Source organism: Schistocerca cancellata, chromosome 7 (genome assembly GCF_023864275.1).
Source record: "Schistocerca cancellata isolate TAMUIC-IGC-003103 chromosome 7, iqSchCanc2.1, whole genome shotgun sequence".
Taxonomy (NCBI): domain Eukaryota; kingdom Metazoa; phylum Arthropoda; class Insecta; order Orthoptera; family Acrididae; genus Schistocerca; species Schistocerca cancellata.
The window spans coordinates 540,663,604-540,691,079 of NC_064632.1; the positions used below are offsets into that span (position 1 = coordinate 540,663,604).

Sequence of the window (27,476 nt, forward strand, 5' to 3'; positions counted from 1 at the left end):
CTGACAAATCAGGGACTCCTAAGATACAACTTGGTAAACAAATGGTAATGAGATGGGGAGCTATTAATATCAATGGGGGCTACTCTGGGAAGAAGGTAGAGCTGGCAGAGGCTGCAAGTAAGATGGGGCTGGACGTTTTAGCTGTTAGTGACATTCGGGTAAGGGGTGAGAAAGAAGAGGAAGTGGGAGAATACAAGGTCTACCTGTCAGGAGTCAAAACAGGAATAGCACAATGGGGTGTAGGGCTTTACATCAGGAAAGAAATGGAACCCAGCATAGTTGCAATAAGGTATGTAAACGTACGACTGATGTGGATAGATTTGACAGTGTCTAGCAAGAAAATTAGGATTGTGTCAGTATATTCGCATTGTGAAGGGACAGATCAAGATAAGATGGATAGTTTTTATGAGGCACTCAGTGATGTAGTTGTTAGAGTAAAGGACAAGGACAGTGTTCTGCTCATGGGTGATTTTAACGCCAGGATTGGAAATCGAACAGAAGGGTATGAAAAGGTTATGGGTAAATTTGGAGAGGATATGGAGGCCAACAGGAACGGGAAACAACTCTTGGATTTCTGTGCCAGTATGGGATTAGTAATCACAAACTCCTTTTTTAAACATAAGAAAATTCACCGGTATACTTGGGAAGGCAGGGGAACCAGATCTGTCATTGACTATATAATAACAGATCAGGAATTCAGGAAGGCTGTGAAGGACACACGTGTATTCAGGGGATTCTTTGATGACACTGATCATTATTTAATCTGCAGTGAAATTGGGATTGTGAGGCCGAAAGTGCAGGAGGTCAGGTCCATATGTAGGAGGATAAGAGTGGAGAAACTTCAGGATAAGGAAATCAGGCACAAGTACATAACAGCGATCTCAGAAAGGTACCAGTTAGTTGAATGTAGTCAATTACAGTCATTGGAAAAGGAATGGACAAGGTACAGGGACACAGTACTAGACGTGGCTAAAGAATGTCTTGGAACAGTAGTGTGTAAAAGTAGGATGAAGCAAACAGCTTGGTGGAATGATACAGTCAAGGCAGCCTGTAAAAGGAAAAAGAAGGCGTATCAAAAATGGCTACATACCAGAACCCAGGTAGACAGAGAAAGTTATGTTGAAGAAAGAAACAAAGCCAAATAGATAATTGCAGCATCCAAGAAGAAATCGTGGGAAGACTTTGGAAACAGGTTGGAGACTATGGGTCAAGCTGCTGGAAAACCATTCTGGAGTGTAATTAGCAGTCTTCGAAAGGGAGGTAAGAAGGAAATGAAAGGATTTTGGACAGGTCAGGAAAACTGCTGGTGAATCGTGTGGATGCCTTGGGCAGATGGAGGGAATATTTTGAAGAGTTGCTCAATGTAGGTGAAAATGCGATCAGTAATGTTTCAGATTTCGAGGTAGAATGGGATAGGAATGATGATGGAAATAGGATCACATTTGAGGAAGTGGAAAAAATGGTCAATAGATTGCAGTGCAATAAAGCGGCTGGGGTGGATGAAATTAAGTCGGAACTCATCAAATACAGTGGAATGTCAGGTCTTAAATGGCTACACAGGATAATTGAAATGGCCTGGGAGTCGGGACAGGTTCCATCAGACTGGACAAAAGCAGTAATCACACCAATCTTTAAACATGGAAACAGAAAAGATTGTAACAACTACAGAGGTATCTCATTAATCAGCATTGTGGGTAAAATCTTCTCAGGTATTGTTGAAAGGAAAGTGCGAGTATTAGTTGAGGACCAATTGGATGAAAATCAGTGTGGGTTTAGGCCTCTTAGAGGTTGTCAGGACCAGATCTTTAGCTTACGGCAAATAATGTAGAAGTGTTATGAGTGGAACAGGGAATTGTATCTATGCTTTATAGATCTAGAAAAGGCATATGACCGGGTTCCTAGGAGGAAGTTATTGTCTGTTCTACAAGATTATGGAATAGGAGGCAAACTTTTGCAAGCAATTAAAGGTCTTTACATGGATAGTCAGGCAGCAGTTAGAGTTGACGGTAAGTTGAGTTCATGGTTCAGAGTAGTTTCAGGGGTAAGACAAGGCTGCAACCTGTCTCCACTGTTGTTCATATTATTTATGGACCATATGTTGAAAACAATAGACTGGCGGGGTGAGATTAAGATATGTGAACACAACATAAGCAGTCTTGCATATGCGGATGACTTAGTTGTGATGGCAGATTCGATTGAAAGTTTGCAAAGTAATATTTCAGAGCTAGATCAGAAATGTAAGGACTATGGTATGAAGATTAGCATCTCCAAAACGAAAGTAATGTCAGTGGGAAAGAAATATAAACGGATGGAGTGCCAAATAGGAGGAACAAAGTTAGAACAGGTGGACGGTTTCAAGTACTTAGGATGCATATTCTCACAGGACGGCAACATAGTGAAAGAACTGGAAGCAAGGTGTAGCAAAGCTAATGCAGTGAGCACTCAGCTACGATCTACTCTCTTCTGCAAGAAGGAAGTCAGTACCAAGACTAAGTTATCTGTGCACCGTTCAATCTTTCGACCAACTTTGTTGTATGGGAGCGAAAGCTGGGTGGATTCAGGCTACCTTGTCAACAAGATTGAGGTTACGGATATGAGAGTAGCTAGGATGATTGCAGGTACTAGTAGATGGGAACAGTGGCAGGAGGGTGTCCACAATGAAGAAATCAAAGAAAAACTGGGAATGAACTCTATAGATGTAGCAGTCAGGGCGAACAGGCTTAGATGGTGGGGTCATGTTACACACATGGGAGAAGCAAGGTTACCCAAGAGACTCATGGATTCAGCAGTAGAGGGTAGGAGGAGTCGGGGCAGACCGAGCAGAAGGTACCTGGATTCGGTTAAGAATGATTTTGAAGTAATAGGTTTAACATCAGAAGAGGCACCAAAGTTAGCACTGAATAGGGGATCATGGAGGAACTGTATAAGGGGGGCTATGCTCCAGACTGAACGCTGAAAGGCATAATCAGTCTTAAATGATGATGATGATGATGATGATGATGAATGTAACTTTGGATTAGATGATTTGTAATAAGATAGCTGACCTAAAACATAAATGTACCATACATTTTAAATATGGCAAAGCTTAGTGCAAGTTTGTTACTGATTTTGTACCATGGATGGGACTTAAGTTCACAGCTTCATCTCAGGAACATAACAGCAAAGTAGTGAGCTATACACCCAAAACAGTCAAAGTTTATTTTATCCACTGAGATGGCCACTGTTCTCATGAAGTAAAAGGGACTCTTTGTATTGATTACCGTACCTATATAGCAAGAATAGTTTTTGCAATTTTAAATGTACTGAGATTTCACCACCTGGATCTAAATACTGACCAGCCATTCTGTCTCTTTGTAGTTTTATCTTATAAAGGGTAAATCAATAATACCAATAACACTTGAATGCCGCATAAGTGTCCTGGACCAAATGGAAGTCAAAATAAGGAATGAATGAAGCAAAAATGGGTGTTAGAATAATAAATGACAGGCATTCTATGAATTCAAAAGTAAAATTTTGCTAACTGATCTGACTATAACTCCTAAGAAGTTTTGGTTCTACAAAAAGTCAACATGAGGACAAAACTATGTGTTTAGTTGCTCAGTTCTAACACCAGAATGTAAGATAACAGAGAGAATGACAAAATATTGATTTTGCTCTTCTTAAAATATTTCCATGCAGAGATTGTAATATGGTTCCTCCTTTCAGTCATTGCACAAATGCTAAAAAATCTGATACTGAGAAAAGTGATCATGGAACAGGAAATCAAATAAAATCACTTAATAGCAGAAAGGTATGTGGGCCTGATTATACACCATTTATGTGAAAGAGCTTGCTTTCCTAGTGGCAGTTAAGTGTAGGTCTCTGCAACAACAAAGGATACCAAGTGAATGGAAAAAATTGCAAGTCTTTCCAATTTTCAAGAAGGATCACCAGATAGATGCACATAGCATAGGCCTATTTTGATGACGACAGTCTGTTGTAGAATTATAGAATACATTTTATGCTCATGCATTATGACCCTTATAAAGAAAAAAAAAACACCTCTAAAAATCAAAATGGATTTTAGAAACAGAGATCTTGTGAAACTCAGCTCAGTTTGCCCATTCATGAGATTCATAACACTGTAGACAATGTTGCTCAGATTGAAGCTGTGTCCCTTGGCTTCCAGAAGACATTCAGTGCAATTCTGCACTTTAGTTTAGTTCACAAAGTACTATCTTACTGAAAATCAGATTGGATTTTTGAAAAGATTCGGAACATCCTAGCAGGTAGAGCTCAAATGTTGTTTCCAGAATGAATTTTCACTCTGCAGCAGAGTGGGCACTGATTTGAAACTTCCTGGAAAATTAAATCTGTGTGCTGGACCAGGACTCAAGCCTGAGGACTTTTTCCTTCTACAGACAAGTGCCCTACCAACTGAGATATCCAATCATGACTCATGACTCGCCCTCACAGCCTTTAATTCTGCTAGTACCACAGTAGTCAAATGTTCCAGGTTCAGGTCACAGTCCAGCACACAGTTTCAGTCTGCCAAGAAGTTTCAAGTCAGCATACACTCCACTGCAGAGTGAAAATTCATTCTGGAAGCAACCAGGAGATGAGGCGATGGCCAAAGTAAAAGCTGTGAGGGCAGGTTGTGAGTCATGCTTGGGTAGTGCAATTTGTAGAGCACTTGCCCATGAAAGGAAAAGGTTCCAGGTTTGGCACCAAGTCCAGCACACAGCTATAAACTGCCAGGAAGTTTCAGATGTTGTTGTCAATGTGACAAAATCGACAGATGTAAAATTAATTTTAGGAATATTCCAATGGAGTGTTATAGAACCAATACTGTTTGCAGTGTATATTAATAGTCTAGGAGATATGGTTGGAAACTCTGTGAGGCTGGTTATGGGCAATGTTGTGCACAGGAAGGTTGCAATACCAGAAGACAGTAGTGAAATGCAAGAACACCTTCAAAGGCTCAATGATTATTGCAGGGGCTGGCATTTGACCCTGAAATAAGGAAATGCAACATATTGCACATAAATGATAAGAAAGATCCTTTACTGTTTGATTACACTACCAGCAATAAATCCTACCTAACAGCTCGTATGTCCACCTTTGGCATGGATAACAGTGGCAGTGCATTGTGGCATGGAAGCAATGAGGCCTTGGTAGGTCACTGGAGAGAGGTGGTACCACATTGGCACACACAAGTCACCTAATTCTCGTAAATTCTGGTGAGGGAGCAATGAGCTCTGATGCACATTCAATCACACCCTAGATGTGTTGGATTGGGTTCAAATCTGATGAGATGGGAGGCAGCACATCAATTGGAACATGTTGCTGTGTTCCTTGAGCCATTCCATCACACTACTGACCTTGTGACTTGGTACATTACATTGTTGAAAAAAGCCACTGCCATCAGGAAACATGATCATCATGAAGGGGTGTATGTGGTCTGCAACCAGTGTACGATACTCCTTGGCCACCATGATTCCTTACACAAGCTCAACTGGATCCTTGGATGTCCATGTGAATATTCCTCAGAGCATAATGGAGCCACCACTAGTTTGTCTCCATCCTGCAGTACAGGTGTCAAGGAGCTGTTCCCTTGGAAGATGACGAATTCGCACCCTCCCAGCAGCATGATAAAGAGGGCATTGGGATTCATGAGAACATGCAACACTTTGCCACTTTGCCAATGTCCATTGTCTACCATCATGTGCCCATTTCAGTCATAGTTGCTGATGTCATGGTCTTAACATTGGCACAAGCGTGGGTCATTGGCTTCGGAAGCTCATTGTTAGGAATGTTCGGTGCACTGTGTGTCCAGACACACTTGTACTCTACCCAGCATTAAAGTCTGATGTTAGTTCCATTACAGTTCTGTTTTACCAGTCTGCTCCTCGAACACCCAACAATTTGTGCAGTTTCTGAAATGCTCATCCGAGCATTTGGGCCATCACAGTCTGCCCTTGGTCAAAGTCAGATAGATCACACACCTTCCTCATTCTACACATGGACAGCATGACCACTGATACTACATGCACCATGCATGTGTCTGACTAGCTGTCATCCCTCACCAGGTGCTGCTGCTATTGATCGTTTATACTGATAGTAGGTTGGTGGTCATAATGTTCTGGCTGATCAGTAAAAACTAGCTGCTGGAAAAGCAGACACAAGGCTGAGATTCACTAGAAAACTATAAAGGAAGTGTAAGTCACCCACAAAAGACTTTTAGGGATACAAAACAGTTGTTCAACTGATTCTTGAATATTACTTGTCAGTCTGGGCTTCCTACATGTTTGGGTAAATAGTAGAGATAGACAAGATCCAATGAATAATGGCACAATTAGTCACAGGTTTGTTTAGTAAGCCTGAAAGCATTACAGAGAAGCTCAGCAAACTCCAGTGAAGATGCTGCAAGAGAGGCATTGTACATTGTGGAAAGGTTTAATATTGTACTGTGTTGTATTGAATTTCTATTTGTCCTAGACTCTACAAAAGCAGCTTATGCATAAGACATTGCATACGTCAATTTATATGAGTACAGGTGAAGTGATTTCTATGCACACATATTAAAAATAACACATAAAGCACTTCATGCATGTAATTATTTATATACTGTATTTATAACAATAATGGTACTTATTACTACATACATTTAATATTTTTCTGTAGAGCAAACGCAGTAATGGTGTGAAAATGGCTCTAAAGATTTTCCAAAGGTTTTGACCTCAGTATTTGCTTTTATGTTTTCAAGAAGAGTGTTACAAAGCTTAAAACTATTTTTGCAGAGGGACATGCTGATTTGGGTCATATGTAAGTTTTTGTTTTGTTTGGTAAAGTGATTGTCAGTATCAATATTATCAAAAGGAAAGATGCTACTCGCCATATAGCGGAGATGCTGAGTCGCATATAGGCACAACACAATGACTCTCACAATTAAAGCTTTCGGCCCTTAAGGCCTTCGTCAACAATAGATTATAGACAGACAGACACACACACACACACACACACACACACACACACACACACAACTCGTACATGAGACTGCAGTCTCAGGCAACTGAAACCTCACTGCAGGCAGCATCACCTGTGCATGATGGGAGTAGCTGTAGGGGTGGCGGACAGTGAAGTGCTGCAGGTTAGATGGAGGGGCAGGGGAGAGGTGAGGAGGGGGGGGCGATAGCAGAAAAGTAGAGAAATAAAATGACTGGGTGTGCTTTTGGAATGACAGCTGTGTAGTGCTGGAATGAGAGCAGGGAAGGGGCTGGATGGGTGAAGACAGTGACTAATGAAGGTTGAGGCTAGGAGGGTTAAGGACTACAAATCCGGGGCATAGATATGGGTACCCACATGCCACCATCCTATGCCAACCTATTCATGGGCCATCTAGAGGAATCCTTCCTAAAAACCCAGAATCCTAAACCCCTCACCTGGTTCAGATTCATTGATGACATCTTTGCTATCTGGATTGCTATCCGCATTCCTCCAGAACCTCAACAACTTCTCCTCCATTTGCTTCACCTGGTCCTACTCAACCCAACAAGCCACCTTTCTAGATGTTGACCTCCACCTCAAAAATGGCTACACCAGCACCTCTGTCCATACCAAACATACTAACCACCAGCAATATCTCCACTTGACAGCTGCCACCCATTCCATACCAAGAAGTCCCTTCCGTACAGCCTAGCCACCCGTGGTCATTGTATCTGCAGTGACGAGCAGTCCCTCTCAAAATATACTGAGGGTCTCACTGAAGCCTCACAATCAACATTTCCATTTTCCCTGTATTTTTTCGGTAAACTTCAAAATCGTAGACTGATTAAATCCTTTCTTAGAGGCTATCTCTCTCGTGCTGAGACCAACAGATGAATAAGCAAATATAGCAGCTTTCTTTTCTGGCGTTAATTCAACTTCTCACTGCACAGTCTCAACTCAAAATGGCAGTATAAACACTGGTTTCATTGTAAAACCAAACAACAACAACAACAAAGAATTGTGTATTGTTGGAAAACATGTGAAGAAGTCAGATTATTAAGGCAAGAATATTTCAACAAAGTTTAGCAACAATGGGACTGGTACAACCTGAAGCAAATGGATACAAAAGACAAAAAGACAAAGTAATTCGTGGTGATGCAATAAATATTTCAACCACTGTAATTCTAAGATTGAAATTAGTGTGGTTAATGTTCACAGCTTGCTTGTGATTTCTCAGAAAGGAACTGATGCAACAAACTTCAAGTACCATACTTTTCAAGCTAAGACAGCAGAATCTTATGATCCATCTCGTCATTATATTTTGACAGGTTAATACATACTCCTGTTGGTTCCTCTTTCTTGTCCATGAGGCTTAGTACATAATTTATCCTTTCATAAATGACAGTTATTGTTGACCTCTATACTTATTAATCTGTGTTGTTAATTACATAGAATTTTGTTTTTATTTACAAATTCCATAGATTTGTCATGCATATAGCTTTCTGCTAATATTTTTGAAATGCAAGAGGATACTTTGATGTGCATGGTCTAGATTTGAAGGTTTTAACATTGTAGAACCTAAAGGTGCTCAATCATACTTAAAGGCCTAAATGAGCTAAGTAGTACTTTCATAGAAAAAGTAGGGGGGCATAAAGGGGGCTTTTGCAGAAGAACTTGATTTTTAAATAAACTCTCTCGATTGTGGAAACTCCTATTTCACGACTGACAGCTGAGCAATTTTATGCCAAGTCTGTCAAAAACAAGTCTTTTAACATTCATTTTATCTGCCAGTCATGTTGCTAGGCTTCTTTCCTGGATTTTCAAAGTGAACTTTAAAATTGGTTTACTGATGTGCACATGTAATTCAATTGTAGTTGACATTTTACATGATCACATTCTTATTTTTTAGTTACCTTTTTTTCATCTTCGTAGTGTTCATTTACTTTAATTTTAGGCAAGTCATGATAAAAAGTCACATTTCCTTCAACACAAAGATTACACAGCTCACATTATGAGCCTCGCTAGGAAGAAGAATAAATAACAGATTGAACCATTAGTTTCCTCTATGACTAGTAGTGCAGTGGACAGCTTTAATCCAGACTTGTATGAGGCTTTAGTGTCAGCTAATGTGCCATGGAGCTTGCTAAATAACCCTACACTTTAGGTCTTTCTGCAGAGTATCAGCAGCTGCTGTATGCCATATGAGTCGACATTGCACAAAATTTATTTGAGACATGTGTATGAAAAGGCTATTGCTGACATTAAAACAGACATTGGTGACCAATTTCAGTTGACAAGATCACTGACAGTTGTGGCAGATTTATACCTAATGTCATGATGTTGAAATTAGATTCCGCAGCAGCAGGAAAACCCCACCTACTCCTGTATAAAGAACTGGAGAAGATAACTCACACTGTCAGGGATGCCCTACACATTCTGTGGCAAGTAGAAAATGTGGATGGGAAATTTTTGCTGTTGTTGACAAGACTATGCTGTCTACATGTTAAAAGCTGGAGCAACACTGAAAGAATTCTATCCCAATGGAAAATCCAGGATGGTATGTAACAGTATTGTAAAAAGGGAAGTTGCTACTCACCATATAGCTGAGATGCTGAGTCACAGATTGGCACAACAAAAAGACTGTCACAAATATTGCTGTTGACCAGTAAAGCCTTTGTCAAAATTAGACAACAAACACTCATTCAAACCCAACTCACATGTACATGACTGCAGTCTCAGGCATCAGAGGCCACAGCAGCAGATGCCTGAGACTGCAGTCATGTGTGTGAGTTGTGTTTGCGTGATTGCGTATGTGTGTGTTTGTCATCTAATTTTGACGAAAGCCATACTGCCTGAAAGCTATATTTGTGACAGATTTTTTGTTGTGCCTGTCTGTGACTCAGCATCTCCACTCTATGGTGAGTAGCAAATTTCCTTTTCACAGAATTCCATCCCAGTATGATCCATTGCAACTGCCTTGTCCATGGCCTACATCATCCAGCAGACGAAGTCAGAAATAATTTTCCTGAAATTAAAAATGTCATATTCCTCTGTTAAGAAAGTTTTTCTCATAGTTTCTACCCAGATTCAGGAAATAGCTTCAGACATTTCTCTCCCATTTGAACCCATACTTACACATTGGTGCACCTGGATTTCTGCAGCTTTATATTATGCCAAACTCTACAAAAAGTCAAAGAGATAGTAGATACATTCAACTCTAGTAAATCAGCTTTTATGGAAAAAGCCAAGATGACCCAAAGAACAAGAAAATTGTGGCATCATTGGCATTTTTAAGAGCTCACTTCCAACATCTACCTTTTGCAATTAAATGCACAGAGTCCACATCTTTGCCACTGAATGGGGCTGTAGACATGATCTCCAGGGTGCAGCTGCATCTGAAAGAAATATCTGGTTCAGTGGGCACAGCATGCATCACTAAACTGAGGAATATTCTTTTGCGGAACCCCAGATATGAAGATATGTGGAAAGTGTCCACCATTATGCAGGGCAGAACTTCAAAGGTGGACTGTATTGGGGTCCATGTGCAATTCCGTCAATGAATTGTGCACCATTGACCTCTTGTACCATAGAGAGATCTTTCTGAGCCTACTGAAATGTACTGAGAGTGAATAGAAAAAGTTTCACTCTACAGAATGTAGAAATGTGGCTAATTGTGTACTGCAATAACAAAATATAAAAGTTTTTATTAGTTTTAGTGTTAGACCACAAACTGTGATCATACATAGGTATTCATCTCAAACATGTGTTCTTATATAAGTGAGAGAAAGAGTTTTTCAGTAAAAGACTTTTCATTAAAATATTATAAAAACAGAAAATAATTGCTGCACAGGTTAAATGTCCCAATTTTTTCTGCATTTTTTTTTAGTGCCAATATAAGGAACAGTTAATTGTAATAGACTTTTCTACATTAATATTAGTGTTCAATACATTTTGTTTGAAAAGACTCCAAAAAGGCCAAAATAGTTTGTTTAGACCTAAAATACCAGGAAAATAAAGGACTAAAATCCATTCTATAAAAGCCTAAAAATCTTGGCCGTATTGATGAGCCTGTCATTATTTACATTATCTCTCTCACCTCTTTTTATGTGTTGGAATTACCCTAGATGTTTTCTATACTGCAGGAAAAGTGCCTGCTCAAAGAGAACAGTAGTTAAACTTGGTTTAGAGCACTCTTATTTGAGAAGTTGTAGTTTTTCAGTCATTTTATCACTTTTGTTCCTTCATCTTGTGTGACAGTGATGCTGTACATTGCCCTGTTATACGTGCTTATTTTATTTTTATTGAATTAAGTATTCACAACAGTATGGAAATGGTAGATTGATACTCACCACATAAAGGAAGTGTTGAGTCACAGACAGGTACAGTGAAAAAGAATACTAGAAATATTTAAGCTTTCAGACAAAGTCCTTCCTCAGAAGTAAAACTCCCACACATTGAGACAACAATATTTCACACACACATGGCTACTGTATCCATGTGCAAAGGCCCAACTGTGTCTGCGTCTGACATGAGAGCAATCTGATGGGCTTGGTGGTGGGGATAAGGAGGAGGCAAGCAATGAGGAGGGGGAGGGGGGGGGATGGGGTTGAGGGATAGGAGGACTGTGCTGTAGTAGGAGCAGGGAAGGGGTTAGACAGGAGGAGGGCAGGTTGAGGATGTGTTTTAGGGAGAGTTCTCACCTCCAAAATACAGAAAATCTGGAGTTGGTGGGAAGAATACAGATGCCACAGGCTTGAAGCAGTCATTAATGTGAAGCACATCATGTTGGGTGGCATTTTCAGCATCTGGGTGAACCAGCTGTCTCTCAGCTACATTTTGGTGGGAGACATTCATGTGGACAGACAGCTTGTTAGTAGTCATGCCCATATAGTTTGCAACACATTGGTTTATATATCACATGGCTGCTTTCAGAGGTAGCACTGTCTTTGATATGGCAGGAGATGCCAGTGACAGGACTGGAGCAAGTGATAGTGGGAGGGTATATGGGACAGTTCTTGCATCTGTGTCCATTGCAGGGATATTAATCATGACGCAAGGTGCCTTTAACAGGTGTGGAATAGGGGTGGGCAGGGATATTACGTAAGTTGAGTAGGTGGTGGATTGCCAGTGGAAGGACTGGAGAAGATATTTCTCATTTCAGGAAAGGATGAAAAATACTCAAAACCCAGGCAAAGAGTGTGATTCAGTTGCTACAGTTCTGTGTGGTATTGAGTCTTGAAAGGAGGGCTCCTTTGTGCCAGCAATGGGGGTTTGTAGGGGATGGCAGGTGACTGGTGAGACAAGGCCTGGGAGACCTATTTCTGGACAATGTTGGAAAGGTAATTTTGATCTGTGAAGGCGTCAGCAAGAGCCTTGGTATATTCTGGTGTTTGGGAGAGGTCTGGAAGATAAGGCCTCTGGAAAGGACTGATACTTCTGCAGGACTAAGGTACTTGGAGGACAGGTTCCATATCTACGATTACATACCTACTCCACAGGCCACCTGTACCACTACTACTCGTTTCCTTTTCTGTTCAACTGGCAAATAGAGTGAAGTAAAAACAAATGTCTATATTCTTCCATATGAGCCCTAATCTCTCTAATCTAAGATTGTCTTCATGGCCCTTACATGAAATGTACAGTGTTGTCAGTAGAATTATTCTGCAGTCAGCCTCAAATGTCAGTTCTCTAAATTTCCTCAATCATGCTCCTGAAAAAGAATGCTGCCTTCCCTCCAGTGATACCAATTAATCACATCAACTAGAAATTTTGTTGAAGTCATCTTGTATGCTTCTACAGTCACTCATCGGTGAAACCTTCCCATCAGCGAACAACCACAGACCACTGCTTACTTAGTCTGAAAAATCATATATGTATATAGAAAATATAAAAGTCCTATCACATTTCGTTACTATTTTGTGGTTATGCTACGGCTATGAATATGTAGGATGGTGGGAGGGATTTTGTGAGGGTGTGGTAAATGTATCAAATATATAAGGCAAGGTTTTGTGGCTATAAGGGGATGTGGGAGAGATTTGATGGAGACTCTTGTAGTGGTACTGGATAGTACTAGTCCAAGGCAAGCCAGGACTATAAGATGAACAGATTGGACCAGTTTTTTGAGGTAGTGTTGTGCATGCTGTTCCTGGAGGGCAAGGGTTTCACTGTGGGAGATGGCATGCAAGAAGTTAGCGTTGCAGAGCAGGAAAATTTCACATATGTAGAGGAGGAAGTGCAAGGTGGTTTGGACATGATAGATATGGTTTTGCAGGTCTAGGTTGGTGAGGGTTGTGGAATAATGAAATTTGAACAGATAGAGCTCATTGTGGAAGGAGGGGCTGCAGCTGGAGATGGGTAATTTGACAGTCAGATTGGGGGGGGGTTCCAAGAGCTAGGCAACAGTGCAGGAACTGTATGTGAGACTGGGTTCTGGCTAGGGTTAGGAAAACTTTTCTGTACTGGCACAGATGGAAGGAGTAAGGAACCATTGTGAAACATGAAAAATGTAAAATTATGTAAAAATATATGGGAAAATCACAAAAGGATGAAATAGATGAAGTATAGTGAAAAAGATGAAACCTGGGTAAGTAGGGCCTACAGTGAAAAATGAAAACAAAGTAAAATTGATGTGAAAAGAGAAAAAAGTAAATAAAAAGACATTAATAGCAGAAGAGGCATTGTTAGGAACAGTTACAACAAAGTATGGGTAATGCAGGAAGGTATGGAAAGACACACGAAAATATGTAGGGGTGAAGAAAGGTAGTGTGATAAATTTGAAGAAATAATTATTGGTAGGAAGAATGAGGACTTTGTCTGAAAGTTTAAATATTTCTAGCATATTTTTTTTTCATTACACCTGTCTCTGACTCAATGCCTCTTGTATGTGGTGAGTAACACTCTGTTCTTTCCATAGCACTGTTATTCCATCCAGGACTTTCTGTTGTATTACGTACTCTCATTTATATTTTATTTTTATCATATTATCTGCAACACCTGTGAAAAAATTGTTAAATGTGTTGACAACTTCTAAGGGATTTGTTAAATTTTTTATTTTCTTGTGATAGCGTTATATTTTTACATGATACTGTGTTTTCACCAGTGTCTTTATTTATAACACTCCACATGCCTTAACTTTATTTGTTGGATTGCATATGTATTCATCATTATGCATTGTTTTTGCTACTCTTATTACTTTTCTCAGTATTTTGAAATGTTTTTCATAATTTTCATGTAATTGAGGTGAGGAATTATTTGAGTTACATATTTTATGTAGCAGTCCCTTCTTCTTGCTTAAAACCCTTATTCTCTTTGTGATCCAACAGTTTGTTCTAGAATTGTCCTTTGTGGTTACAGTAATCTGTGTTGAAAATGGTGGGTTACTATAACAATGAAGAAAATAATTTTTAAGTCAATACTCGAACAAAAGTGATCTTCTATCATAATTTAACAAAAAAAAATCAGTCTAGTGCAAATGGTGCGTATTTTTCTAGTAAAAACTGCCATTTACTATCAGCGTTAGTATTTGAGCTAGATGGTCGCTAAGGCCTGTGTTGGAAATTCTTAGTGAAGTGCTGTATAAACTTTTCTTGACTAAAAAATGATGTGGAGCTGTTTTGCAAGTATCTGTTACCCAGTAAACATTATTTACTTTTGCATTTAAATTGTAGGCTGCAGCAAGGATCAAAAGGGCCTCTCTATTTCTACTTTTTGTTAAGAAAACCAATGTTGAAGTCTCCCCAGGTCAATTCTCATTTTATTTACTTTATTTAGCAATGTTTCCAATTTACTTAAGAAAAGTTCAAAATTCTTTGGTGGTGATCAGTAACTCTAGCAATAACCAAGTTGAACTAAGTAATTTTTATAACTTCGTAGTACCTTTCACATGCATGCTGCAGGATAGTTTGTGGAGTATAATGCAGATGTAGAAATATGAATAATCACACTGTTCTTCAGATTTGGCACCCCATTGCTTCCATGTTTTCTCACATCCAAAGATATTTGTAGCTGGAAGTTATGGGCATTCATTCATTCATTCATCCACCATGTTCCATAGAACTTTCAGGTTCCAACTGCCACCTGCAGTGCTCCTGCAGAGCAGCATGTTACATATTTAGCTTTTTCTGTATTTTTTCTTAGCATAATTTTTAAATTACTTGTGTATTTTAGTACTTAACAGGTATACCCTCATGTTTTAATAACTGGAAAGTGCAGGTTCATGTAATCATAGCAAAGTTGTCATTTGTTTCTTTTGAGCGGCCTCTGACCATTCCTCTCAGCCTAGTCAGGTTCCAGCTGCTGCCTGTTGCCAGCAGAGCAGCAAGTTATGTATTTAGCTTTCTGTGGGTTTTTTCTTTGTTTAATTCTTAAATTCTGTTCAGGTTTTTGTGTTTAAGAAGTGTTATCTCACAGTTTAGTAACTGTAAACTGTAGATTCACACATTCTGTAGCACAGTTGTAATTTCTTTTGAAAAGCCAGCTACACAGCTCAGTAAGGCATCAGTCTCCATTGCTGACACGTCAGAAGGGTAGCAAGTTACATATTTAGTTTTATCTACATGCTTTTATGGTTAATTCATAAGTTAGTAACAGCAGTACAGAGTACAGATAGGTGGGTACGCAGGAGGAGCTTCCTCCAGTTCACGAACAGCTGAAGATGTTTATGGCCACGGTCAGCCCATACTCAGGCTATAACAACACTATTTCACTTGACCACAATATTTTATTGACTTTATTACACCTTACATGTTTTGGCATTACACCATTTTCAAGTGACCCAAAATAATAACACATTATTTTGTGGCTAACAAAACAAAGAATAAATCTGTCCAATATATCTACACAGAATCTCTTAACCATAAAACATTGTGATATATTTGAAAATGGTATAACACCAAAACATGTACGGTGTAATAAAGTCAATGAAATACTGTTCTCAAGACAAATAGTGTTATTATAGTGCAACTAAATGATCGCAACATCTCATAGAGCATTTATGCAACATACATCTTCAGGCTGATGCCTTAGGCTGTAGAAGCAGTGGGGCATCTGATGCATTGATAAGACACCTCAGGTGTCCCTTGTTTTGGCTTGGGCTCTGCTGCTGAGGCACCTTGCAGTATACTGGGCCTGGGGGATCACCCTCACTGCAGGTTGAGTGGGGTGTAGTAATGTGTAAATGTCACTTGAAGTGGAGATTCAATGTCAGATGGCCTCACTCATTCACCTTTTGAGTGCCACTCCTTCAACAGAGTCTGAGCAGGCCCAGAAAGGGAGATGGGGTTGCTAGTTACCAGAAGCTCCAATGTTAGGCATGTTGTGAAGCCCCTTAGAAAAATGGTGCCCAGGATCTGAAAGAAACCCAGTGTGTGCTCAGTATGTTTGTCAGGGGTTCTCGTATGAGTTGTGAAGAGAGCCATGCATGCAGCTATCAAGCATGAAAGGTGTAGTCATCTCCAAGGTGCTCACATTGTCACCAACAACATCTGTTGCTTGGTTTCTGAGGCCATCTTCAACTTTGTATGATTGGCTGGTGGAGACTGTGTTAGTGCTTGTGTCGAACCTCATATCATACAGGTTTTTGTTTATGTGTTTTGGTTAGATCAGGTAAGTGTTCGCTAGACCATCAGCGAAAGAGGACCTGTGTTCCTGCTGCAGGTAAAGGCAAATACACCATTCATTTGCAAATTATGTCTACAAGTACCATGATTTGACAGAGCTTCTCATAAAAAGTGACTTACTTTATAATTAGTCATTTTTCTGTAGCTTGAACTTCTATATTTTGTGTGTGTCTGTGTACTTGTCAGGCTGTCTTTAGTGTGGATAGGATCTGTGATTGCAGTGTTCAGATGCGAAATGAGTTGGTGATCCAAGCAGCCTTGGCTTCCATCCCACAGCTTGAGGCTGTTACCAATGGGCATCACTGTGGGGGGCAAGATGGGACAATTTGAGGGACATCCAGCATTACTCAAGTGTTCCCTGATCAGTCCACTACTGCGGCTACCTCAGACACTGGCAACACTGAGTTTTTAATCCCTCACCTATGGTTGAGTGGGAGGTAATCCCGAGGTGTGGCCAGCAGCCAAAGACTTTCCGAGGGGCCAATCAGAGGGCCTCTTTGGTCTGACAAAAAGGTTTCAGGCACTATCTGTGGTGATGAAGTCCTTGAGGCAGATGAAGTCACTCGCCTTGTTCCAGAGGAATCCTCTCAGCCTGCAAAGTCTGGGCATTCACAGAGTTGGGATTACTGGCAGTTGGGAGCTCCAATGTTAGGCACATAATGGTGGCCATCAGGGATATGATTCTGAAAGAGGGGAAGGAATCCAATGTGTACTCTACATGCATACCAGGAGCAACAGGTGCTTCCTGATGCCACGCAGAGCACAGGGTGGCTCATGTTGGTACTAACAATGTGCATCACTTTGGACCAAAAGAGATTTCCTCTGGTGTTGGGCGGCTAGCCGAAGTAGTAAAGACTGCCAGTTGTGCTTGCAAGATTAAAATGGGACTCACCATCTGTTGTCTCATTGACAGAACCAGCTGTGGTCCTTTGGTACAGAGTGAAGTGGAGGGTTTGAATCAAAGTCTCAGATGGTTCTGCAACCATATAGGTTGAAGATTCTTCAACTTGTGCCATAGGATGGTGGGTTCTGCTAAATAGTTTGTGTATCCACTACATGCAGGAAGTGGCTACACAGGAAGTGGAGCCAGGTGGAGGAAACTGGGTAGCTTTTTAGGTTAATGGATCTTGGGAAGATGCAGAAAGGGCTTCAGTTTCAAAGGGTGTAGGACAAACAAAGGAAGAGGATAGACATAAGAACAATCAATATTGTAGTAAACTGTCATAGCTATGTTGGGAAAGAACCAGAGCCCCAAGCGCTAATAGAAAGCACTGAATCTCAAATCGTTATAGGTATGGAAAGCTTGCTAAAGCCACTATTAGTTCACAAAATTTTTTTTACAAACGATCTATCTGTGTTCAGAAAGAACACAACAAATACATTTGCTAGTGGAGTGTTTATTGCTATCATGAGTAGTTTAACTTGTTGTGAAATTGAAGTAGATAGTTCCTGTGTGTTAGTATGGGTGGAGGTTATACTTGACAACCAGAATAAATTGATAACTGATTCCTTTTACTTACCTCAGACTCAAATGATACAGTTGCTGAACAGCTCAAAGAAAACTTGAGTGTCATTTCAAATAAGTACCCCACTCATAAAATTATAATTGGTGGTGACTTCAATCTACTCTCGATATGTTGGCAAAAATACATGTTAAAAGTTAGTGGTAGGCAGAAAATGTTATCCAAAATTGTACAGAATGCCTTCTGAGAAAATTATTTTGAACAGATAATTCAGGAGTCCACTCAAAGTGTAAATGGTTCAGGAACATACTTGACCTCTTAGTAACAAATAATCCTGACCAAATAAGGAGTATCATGACAGATACAGGGATTAGTGACCACAAGGTTATTGTTGCTAGACTGAACACCATATCGTCCTAACCCACCAAAAATAAACACAAAATACATCCATTGAAAAATGCTGACAAAATTGCATAATCACTGGACAGATTCGTAAGAGACAGTCTCCACTCCTTCCAGTCTCACTATGTAAGCAAAAGAATGCAAAATCCCCAAAACTGGTGAAGTTTTACAGAAGTTTGAAATTTTGTTCAAACTTTAATGCGAGGTGTTTCTAACAGTTTCCACAACAAAACTCTACCTCAAGATCTGGCAGAGAATATGAAGAGGTTGTGGTTATATGTAAAGTACACCTGTGGCAAGACACAGTCATTGCCTTCACTGCACAATATTGATGACAGCACCATGAAAGCCAAGTTACTAAATACAGTTTTCTGAAATTCCTTCACAAAAGATGGTGAAGTAAGTATCCCAGAATTTGAATCAAGAACAACCACCAGCATGAGCAACTTACAAGTAAATATCCTTGGTGTAGTGAAGCAGCTTAAAACACTTAAGAAAGACAAGGTTCCCAGTCCTGATTGTTTACCAGTCAGGTTCCTTTCAGAGAATGCAGATACCTTAGTTCCCTACTTAGCAATTATATGAGGACGTTTTTTCTTTTTTCTGTATTTTTCTTTCCTTTTTCCCCCCAACCTCCAATAGGCTGTAAATAAAAGACAACTTCATAGAAAACAATTATTTTATTACCAAAAGTTTTGTACACTTATGGCTACTTTTCAACATAATCACCCAAAAGATTGAGACATTTATCGTACCTGTGGACAAACTTTGCAATACCATCTTCAAAAAATGTTGCCGCCAATGATTTCAAATGAGCATTGATGTTGTTTTGAAGATCTTCATTGGTTTGAAAGTGCTGCCCTGCTAGCCACGTCTTCAGTTCAGGGAAAAGGTGAAAGTCACTGGGTGCCAGGTCAGGAATGTACGGCAGATGATCGAAAATGTCCCATTGCAATTGCTCAAGGAACCATTGGGTTGTGCCAGCAGTGTGTGGATGAGCATTGTCACGGATCAACACAATTGCGGAAGTCAGCATTCCTCTTCATTTGTTTTGAATGGTTCTCTGCAAACATCGTAAAGTTTCACAATGAGCAGCTGCATTGATAGTAGTTTTGGGCTGCATAAACTCTACAAGCAACATGCCTTTTTGGTCCCAAAACACAGTAGCCATAACCTTTTTGTTGTTGAATGTTTGTTTGAATTTTTTTGGTTTGTTTGGTGAATTTGGATGCATCCATTGTTGTGATTGTCATTTTGTTTCCGCTGTGTCACATTGGATCCAGTTTCATCTCCAGTAAAAATGTATTTCAAAAAGTTCTCTCCTTCATCATCATAACGGTCAAGGAAATTCAAAGCTGTCACCATTTGGTGACTTTTGTGGGCGTCTGTCAACATTTTTGGAACCCAATGAGCACAAAGTTTTTTGTAGCCTAAATGTTCAGTAATGATAGAGTGTACGACAGATCTTGAAACTTCCGGAATTTCCATAGACAAAGCAGTTATGGTGAAGCTATGATTTTCTCTAACCATTCTGTCAAATGAAGTATTTGTAACAAAGTTCCTGAACTTACTGTCCTGCTGGCTAAAACCTGAAGTAGAAAGCTCTGAAATATTCAGCAGGGCATGGAATATATGTTGAAAAGAGAGATTAGACACCATAGAGGGAGAAACCTTCACTGCAGTTGAAAAAAATATTGCATCTATCGAGGTCAAAATTGAGTCTAACTGAAGTTACCTGGACACTTTTAATAAGTCTAGGTGAACTCAACTTAATTATTGGATGTGTTTACTGGCCACTCCACTGCCATGTCAGTTTTGGAATCATTCGAAGGAAGTCATGCTTAGTAGTGTGAAAATGCTCAGATCATGCAGTGTTATTGGAGGCTACTTTAAGCTACAGATTATAGACTGGGGACATCTTTGGATTGATTGCTGGTGGTACTGACAGGCAGTCTTGTGAAGTATTTTTGAACCTTCTTTCCAAAACTGTTTTGAGCAGCTAGTACAACAGCCTACATCCAGTGGAAATCTTTTAGACCTCTAAAATGAACATAAACAGTCCTCACCACAAGAAACTTTTCGTTTTTGAGGTTATTAGTTTTAGTCTGTTTTGACCATCTTTAGATCTCATATGATAATGGTAGTTGGTGGCAGTGAGCGGAGCAGGCAGTACAACTCCACGAACACTTAGGTCCGAAGATGTTCTAAAACAAACTGAAACCAGTAACCTCAAAAACAAAAAGTTTCTTGTAGTTGAGACTGTTTATGTTCATTTTAAAGTGATAAAAAATTTTAAAAATGCTCTTCTCCAAGAGAAATGTCCTCCAAAATTATTTTAGACCTTATAGCTACAAACAGGTCTGACCTTATTGATGATGTCAGTACAGCAACAGGGATTAGAGATCATGGTGTCATCATAGCAACAACGGTTAGTAAATCCATCAAGAAGGCTAGGAGAGTATTTATGCTAGAAAGAGAAAATAAGCTGTTGTTTGCATCCCACACAGACAATGACTGTCTCCTCTGGAGAAGTGTGTGCCGAGTAAGTGTGTGTGTGTGTAATTTTGCAGGTCCATTCTTTTACCCTTCTTATACACAGACGTCTTTCTTCCAGTCAATTGGGGCTTTACACTGGCTGAGGGATTTGTGTTAAATGCAAGCTAAGTAAGGAACCATTGCCATAGAGCACTCTCTGTACAACAGAATTTGGATTCCATGTGGACCTGATGACTTACTGTATTTACTCGAATCTTAGCCGCACTCAAATCTGAGCCACACCTGAAAAATGAGACTCGAAATAAAGGAAAAAAAAATTTCCCGAATCTAAGCCGCACCTGAAATTTGAGACTCGAAATTCAAGGGGAGAGAAAAGTTTAAGGCCGCACCTCCAAATCGAAACAAAGTTGGTTCATTGTAACATGAGACACAATTGAGGTCAAATGGATGAAGATACAGCTACAGTAGTTTGGTTCCAGTCGTAACCTTAACAGTTAAGCTTTACCAAGTAGCCATTGTTATGGCAGGCGCTCCATCCATATTTATACGGGTACCCTTCCTTTTTCACGTGCTTCATCTGGTTTGAATTGATTGCTTATTTTTCTCTGATCTGATAAGTGTCGTTCTCTTTGTTATAGGTGTTTACGTCACTCTAAGCTGAAAATGTAACACTGTACTGTGTCATGCATTGTTTGTTGCATTCTGATAATGACTGTTTATGGTCTGTCGCCGCTTGCGGCATATCTTGCTTTTGTGCACGCTACCGCCGCTTACAATTTAAAAAAAAAATAGAGGAATGGTCTCATTAGCGAAACAATGGCAAGAGACTGCTATTTGTTGTTACTTACACTGCTGCTTTATTTGATAATGATCAACAAGAACCAAATAATAGACTGCGTACGATAGAAGATGTTCTGAATGAGAGTTTAGCGGAAATTTTTCTCCATTTGAAAATCTTTGCAGACGCCTCTTTACTACATTACATTCTGCACAGAAATTAGAGTCATCTTAGACTTAAAAATCTAGTCAATTGCCATGCTTCACTTCTGACTGTATCACTATTAGGCATAAGAATAATACGAATATAAACATGACATGATATGTATATTCTTCCGTGTTTGCTGTTGTCTCACTCTAGTTTCGTAGTTTATTAGGCAAACAGGATTTAAATGAGATAGCACCAAACACATGGTAAAATGTTTATATTCATATTATTCTTATGGTGAAGAGAATACTGCATGTGATTTACAATTCATAAAAGTTCCTGTTAGCAACCATCTCTTCTCACAGGTAGGAAAGAATTCAGAACATAGAGTTGGCCATATTGACAAACATCCCAAACAGTCTTGCCAATCAGATTTTCGTAGTACATTGAAATGCTGCTACATTCGAAGATGAACAATACGGAATTTGTATTTACTTCGTTGGATAATGTATGAAAATGCAGTGGTCGAAACTCAGGGCGGAGAAAAAAGCTTGTCTTCCACCTTTTTATTAATTTATTTACTGACGCAATGATTTTGGGACCAGTATTTATCTTTGTGTCTGGAAAGCATGCCTGTGTAGCGCTACATATATTCGACAGCAAAAGTTAGTTGTGGTGGCACCTACCAACATTTTTCAGAATTTCCGCTTACTTTGCACTCGATTCTAAGCCGCAGGCGGTTTTTTGGATCACAAAAACCGGAAAAAAAGTGCGGCTTGGATTCGAGTTTCAACCCTTTCATATGCTTCTCTAAATAAGGGGTGCCTATTACAAGTTCTCCATATGGGAGTCTGTGTGATAGTAAAATAATGGTATGTTTGTATTTTTTTCATTTATTTACTTACTCATATGTCTAGTTCCGTAAGATGAAATTGAAGAGCAGATCTCCAAGGTCATCTCCCCTACGTGAATAATTTCTTAAACTTGACATTTATGACTTCAGCTTTCCTTTTCCTGTATTCCATTGCAACACCAGGGTGGTCAATGAGTGACTGGGCATGGGGCATAAAAGGCCCACTGTGTTTTAATAATGAAATTTAGAAAATGCTGAGGAAGCAAACTGTTGTACTCAAAGTAGAAATTTTTTCATCTGTAGAAAGACTTATGTGTGAAGCATATGACAACTACTGCCATCCTGCATAAGCAGAAGATCTTGCCATGAACCCAAGAAAATTCTGGTCCTATGCATAAAATTGTTAAATGGGTTGAATGTTTCTGTCCAGTCAGTTTGCCCATTACTCAGCTTGCCTTTATCATGAATCTCTCAGCCATTTCATAGTCCCAAGAAATTGGAAAAAAATGCATGTGACTCCTTTACAGAAGAAGGGTAAAAGAATGGACTCACAAAATTACAGACTAATATCCATAACAACAGTTTTCCACAGAATTCTTGAACTTAGTCTCAGATTGAATATAAGAGATTTCCTTGGGACAGAAAAGCTCCTGTCCACAAATCAGCACAATTTTATAAAGAGAGAGAATCTACTTGCCCTTTTCTGGCATGACACCCTACAAGTCATGGATGAGGAGCAACAGGCAGATTTCACATTCCTAAATTTTCAGAAAGTGATTGACGCAATGCCTCACTGCAAACTGGTTACGAAAGTATGAGCATATGGATAGGTTCCCATGTATGTGAGTGGCTGAAGACTTCTTAAGTAACAGAACACAGTACGTTGTCCTCAACAGTGAGTGTTCACAAGGATATTGTTGTGAGTGCCCCCATGAAGTGCAATAGGACTGCTCTTACTCTTTATATACATCAATGGTCTGATGGACAATCAGCTCCTGTTTACTGATGACGCTGTGATTATAGCAAGGTCTCATCATTGGGTGACTTAGGAGGTTACAAGATGACAAAATTTCTAATTGTTGTGATGAGTGGCAACTTCCTCTGTTTGTAAGTGTAGAAAAATGTAAGTTAATGCAGATGAGCAAGATAAACAATCCTGTAATGTTTGAAAACCACTTTAGTACAGTGCTGCTTGATACAGTCACATGATTTAAGTATCTATGTGTAACACTGCAGAGTGATATGAAATTGACAAAGCATGTAAGGATGGTAGTAGGGAAGGTGAATGGTTGTCTTCCTTTCATTGGGAGAATTTTAGAAAAATGGTGGTTCATCTGTAAAGGAGATGGCACACAAAACATGAGTGCAGTCTGTTCTTGAGAAAAGCTCAAGTGTTTGGGACCCCCATCAAGTTAAATTACAGGAAGATATTGAAGCAATTCAGAAGCGAATTGTCAGATTTGTTACCAAAGGTTTGATCAATATGTGAGTATTATTGAGATGCTTTGTGTACTGAAATGGGTATCCCTAGAGGGAAGACAACATTCATTTTGTGAAACACTGTTATGAAGATTTAGAAAATTGACATTTGAAGTTTACTGCAGAGCTACTCGATTGCGAGCAATGTACATTCGGCATAAGGTCCATGAAATCAGGGGTCTTACAGAAGCATATAGGCATTCATTTTTCCCTTGCTTTATTTGTAATAGGAACAAGGAAGGAAATGATTAGTAATGGTACTAAGTACCCTTTACAATGCACCATACTGTGGCCTGCAGGGTATATGGTGAGTGCCAACTGTCATTTTCATAATATTCGTACATTCCATTGTTTCATCAGTAAATGAATGTCCATTGTTTAATTAGTAAATTAGTAAGATAGCTACTACTATGAAAAATTCTGCTGCATCTGCAATTTTATTATATTACTGCTATTTATCTTTTTCTTTTTTTGTAAAACAAAACTTTTTTTTACTTCAGTATATACTATCTTCTGTTTATAGGAAAATATTACTTGCCACACAGCTTTTTAACAAACACTGCTGCTAGCCATGTAGGTAACAGAACCTGAATCTAGATATTCAGATAATTTGTAGAAAGAGTGGCTAATGACAACAAATGGGAATTTTTTGGACCAACCAGAACTGCCTTTCAGAGATGAATTCTACACATTTGGAAAATATTGCACAAATTCCATTGACTTGAAGGAGCACTATTTCACAAATTAAATGCATTACTGACAACAACAAAAATTGCTGTCAGGCCATGAACATTTCACTTTTTTCTCATAGACCAGAACATGTTTTTTTTTTTTTTCTTCTTTTTCTTTCCCTCACTTCCAACCCCCACTTATACGATCTCTTCTGTAAATTTGATTATCACAGTTCTCATTTTGATCTCTCTCTCTCTCTCTCTCTCTCTCTCTCTCTCTCTCTCTCTCTCTCTCTCTTTCTCTCTTTCAGTGTCTCCCCTCTTATACATACGTACATAATTCTTTGGTACACACTACATCTTTGTTCCAGGAACTGGAAGAACTTCGAGACAAAGTGGCAAGCCTTACACAGCAACTGAATAGACAGATAGAACAAAACGAACAAGCAAATGCTCGGATACGTCTTCTGCAGGATGAGAAAGCTGTTGTAGAGTCTCGACTTAATAAGACAGAGAGTGATCTGTCAATGGCTGAAGTGACAAAGGATGGACTACGCCGTGATAAGAATACGGTATATTATAACAGTTGCATGGTCTTTTGGGTTCAACTTGAGTAGTATGAAATGTGAACAGAATCTTACAGGCTTAATTCGTATAATTACTAGAAAATCATGTCATGCACTGTTAGAAAACTTTCTACCTGCAAATTAAACTTAAGTGATATTAACTTATAAGCTCAGCACTATTTTTGTCTCTCCTGATTAACATTTGTTATAATCTTTTCCTTGCATGAACATGCCCAGAAAGTAACAAAATTAGAACTGTTTTTCATTTGTTATTTACTTTTGTTAGCATTATTTTTCTCACCTTTAATATGTTCTGTAAGAACATTTCCCACATACCCTTCACAACTCTCTACTTCTTGCATTTCTGTTCTAATATTCTAATTTCCATTTTTCTTATCTTTGACATGTCTATTACTGTCTCCATTCCATCCAAACTGTCACATTTTTAAATATCATCTACTGCACTCTGCTACTAACTTACATCTTGTTTCATGCTGAACCTTGTCCTTATCCTGTTTTGTCAGTGTTTTTGTTTTTCAATCATCACTGTGGTATCTTTCCCTTTACATATTTTTGCTTCTTTCTCCTGAAGAAAGAGCGTTTGTCATTGAAGGTATGAAATTAATACCTCATATTAAGATGGACCTTGATCTGCTACAACATTTGGGATGGTAAAATAGATGTTTTGCCCTTTTTCATACAACAAAATAAATACTTAAACCATAAATGCTGAGTAAAACTGAAGGGAGATTTCTAAAATGAGTGGAATGGTTTAAATGACACGCATGTACTGTTATATGAGACAAGCTGAATAACAATGTTCCTTCCAGTTCATGTCATTCCTAGAAAGACTGGCACGTGTCCTCAGTGTGGATGAAATATCAAAGGATGTTGGTGTCGATTTGATAACTGACTCTTTATTGGCAAGGGCAGAACAACTAGCACGATTAGAAAACGAGAAGATAATAGACAAGGTAAGATTCACATTTATCTACCTGATATATATGTTTAAATTTTTCTTAGAATGTTATGACAAAGTTAAAAGAAAGCTACTGATGGCCATACCCAAATATTTCCTTTCATTGAAAGTTGTAAAAGATTCCATTGTTAAAATATCTTACACAATAGAGAGTTTATGTGTCAATTAAGCACCAATAGAGTAAGTAAATATCTGTTAAAAATCACATGAATTGGTATAGATTGCTACTCACCACATAGAGGAGGTGTTCATCAGCAGACAAGTACATTTAAAATTAGACTGTTGGGTAAGCCCTCAGACTAATACCATAGATACACACATCTGGTGAAGGATCTAATCCAATAGCTTATCCAACAGTCTACTTTTAAATATGCATGTCTGTTGTTCATTGCTTCCTCTATGTTGTGAGCAGCAGTCTATTTTAATCCATATTATTATTCAGTCCTGGATTTCCCATTGTTTGTTAAGAGTTATCTTTAACAATGGAAACTCCAGTAGCAATAGCAATAATGTAGGAAAAGACAGATTGCTACTTGTCATAAAGATGACATGTTAAGTTGCAGACAGGCACAATTGAAAGACACTTACACATAAACTTTCAGCCATGGTTTTCATCCGAAAAAGATAAATACACACCATTCATTCACACAAGCAAGCACACCTCACACACACACATGACTGCCAACTCCAGCAGCTCGGACCAGAATGTGCAGCTATCACACGGAATGGAAGCAGCAGTCTGGAGGCGGTAGGGAAGGGGAAGGGACTGCAGTGTACTGATGGGAGGGAGAGAGGAGCACTGTCTGGTGGAGTGTGCAGGTATTAGAATGCCAACAGGCACAGCATCAGGAGGTTGTGGAGCAGGGACGTAAGAAAAATGGAACGAAAAAGGAGAGGAGTGGAGAAATATGGGCAGGAACATTGGCAGAGGGCAGCAAACAAAGAGGTTGGGAGACAAGAATGGGGAGATAGTGATAGGACAGAGGGGGTGGAAACTGTTGGGTGAGGGATGTGGCGACAGTATATTACTGTAGGTTGTGGTCAGGACAATTACGAGAG

At 39.3% G+C, this 27,476-nt stretch overlaps 1 protein-coding gene across 1 annotated transcript in view; it reads left to right on the forward strand.

The window, feature by feature from the left end:
• The window catches only part of LOC126092889 (coiled-coil domain-containing protein 170), a 380,321-nt gene that overhangs the window by 228,047 nt on the left and 124,798 nt on the right, over positions 1-27,476 (forward strand). Inside the window, exons 8-9 of the mRNA XM_049908619.1 lie at positions 25,244-25,444; positions 26,269-26,412. Of these exons, the coding sequence (XP_049764576.1) occupies positions 25,244-25,444; positions 26,269-26,412 (345 nt within the window). The remainder of the gene's footprint in view (positions 1-25,243; positions 25,445-26,268; positions 26,413-27,476) is intronic.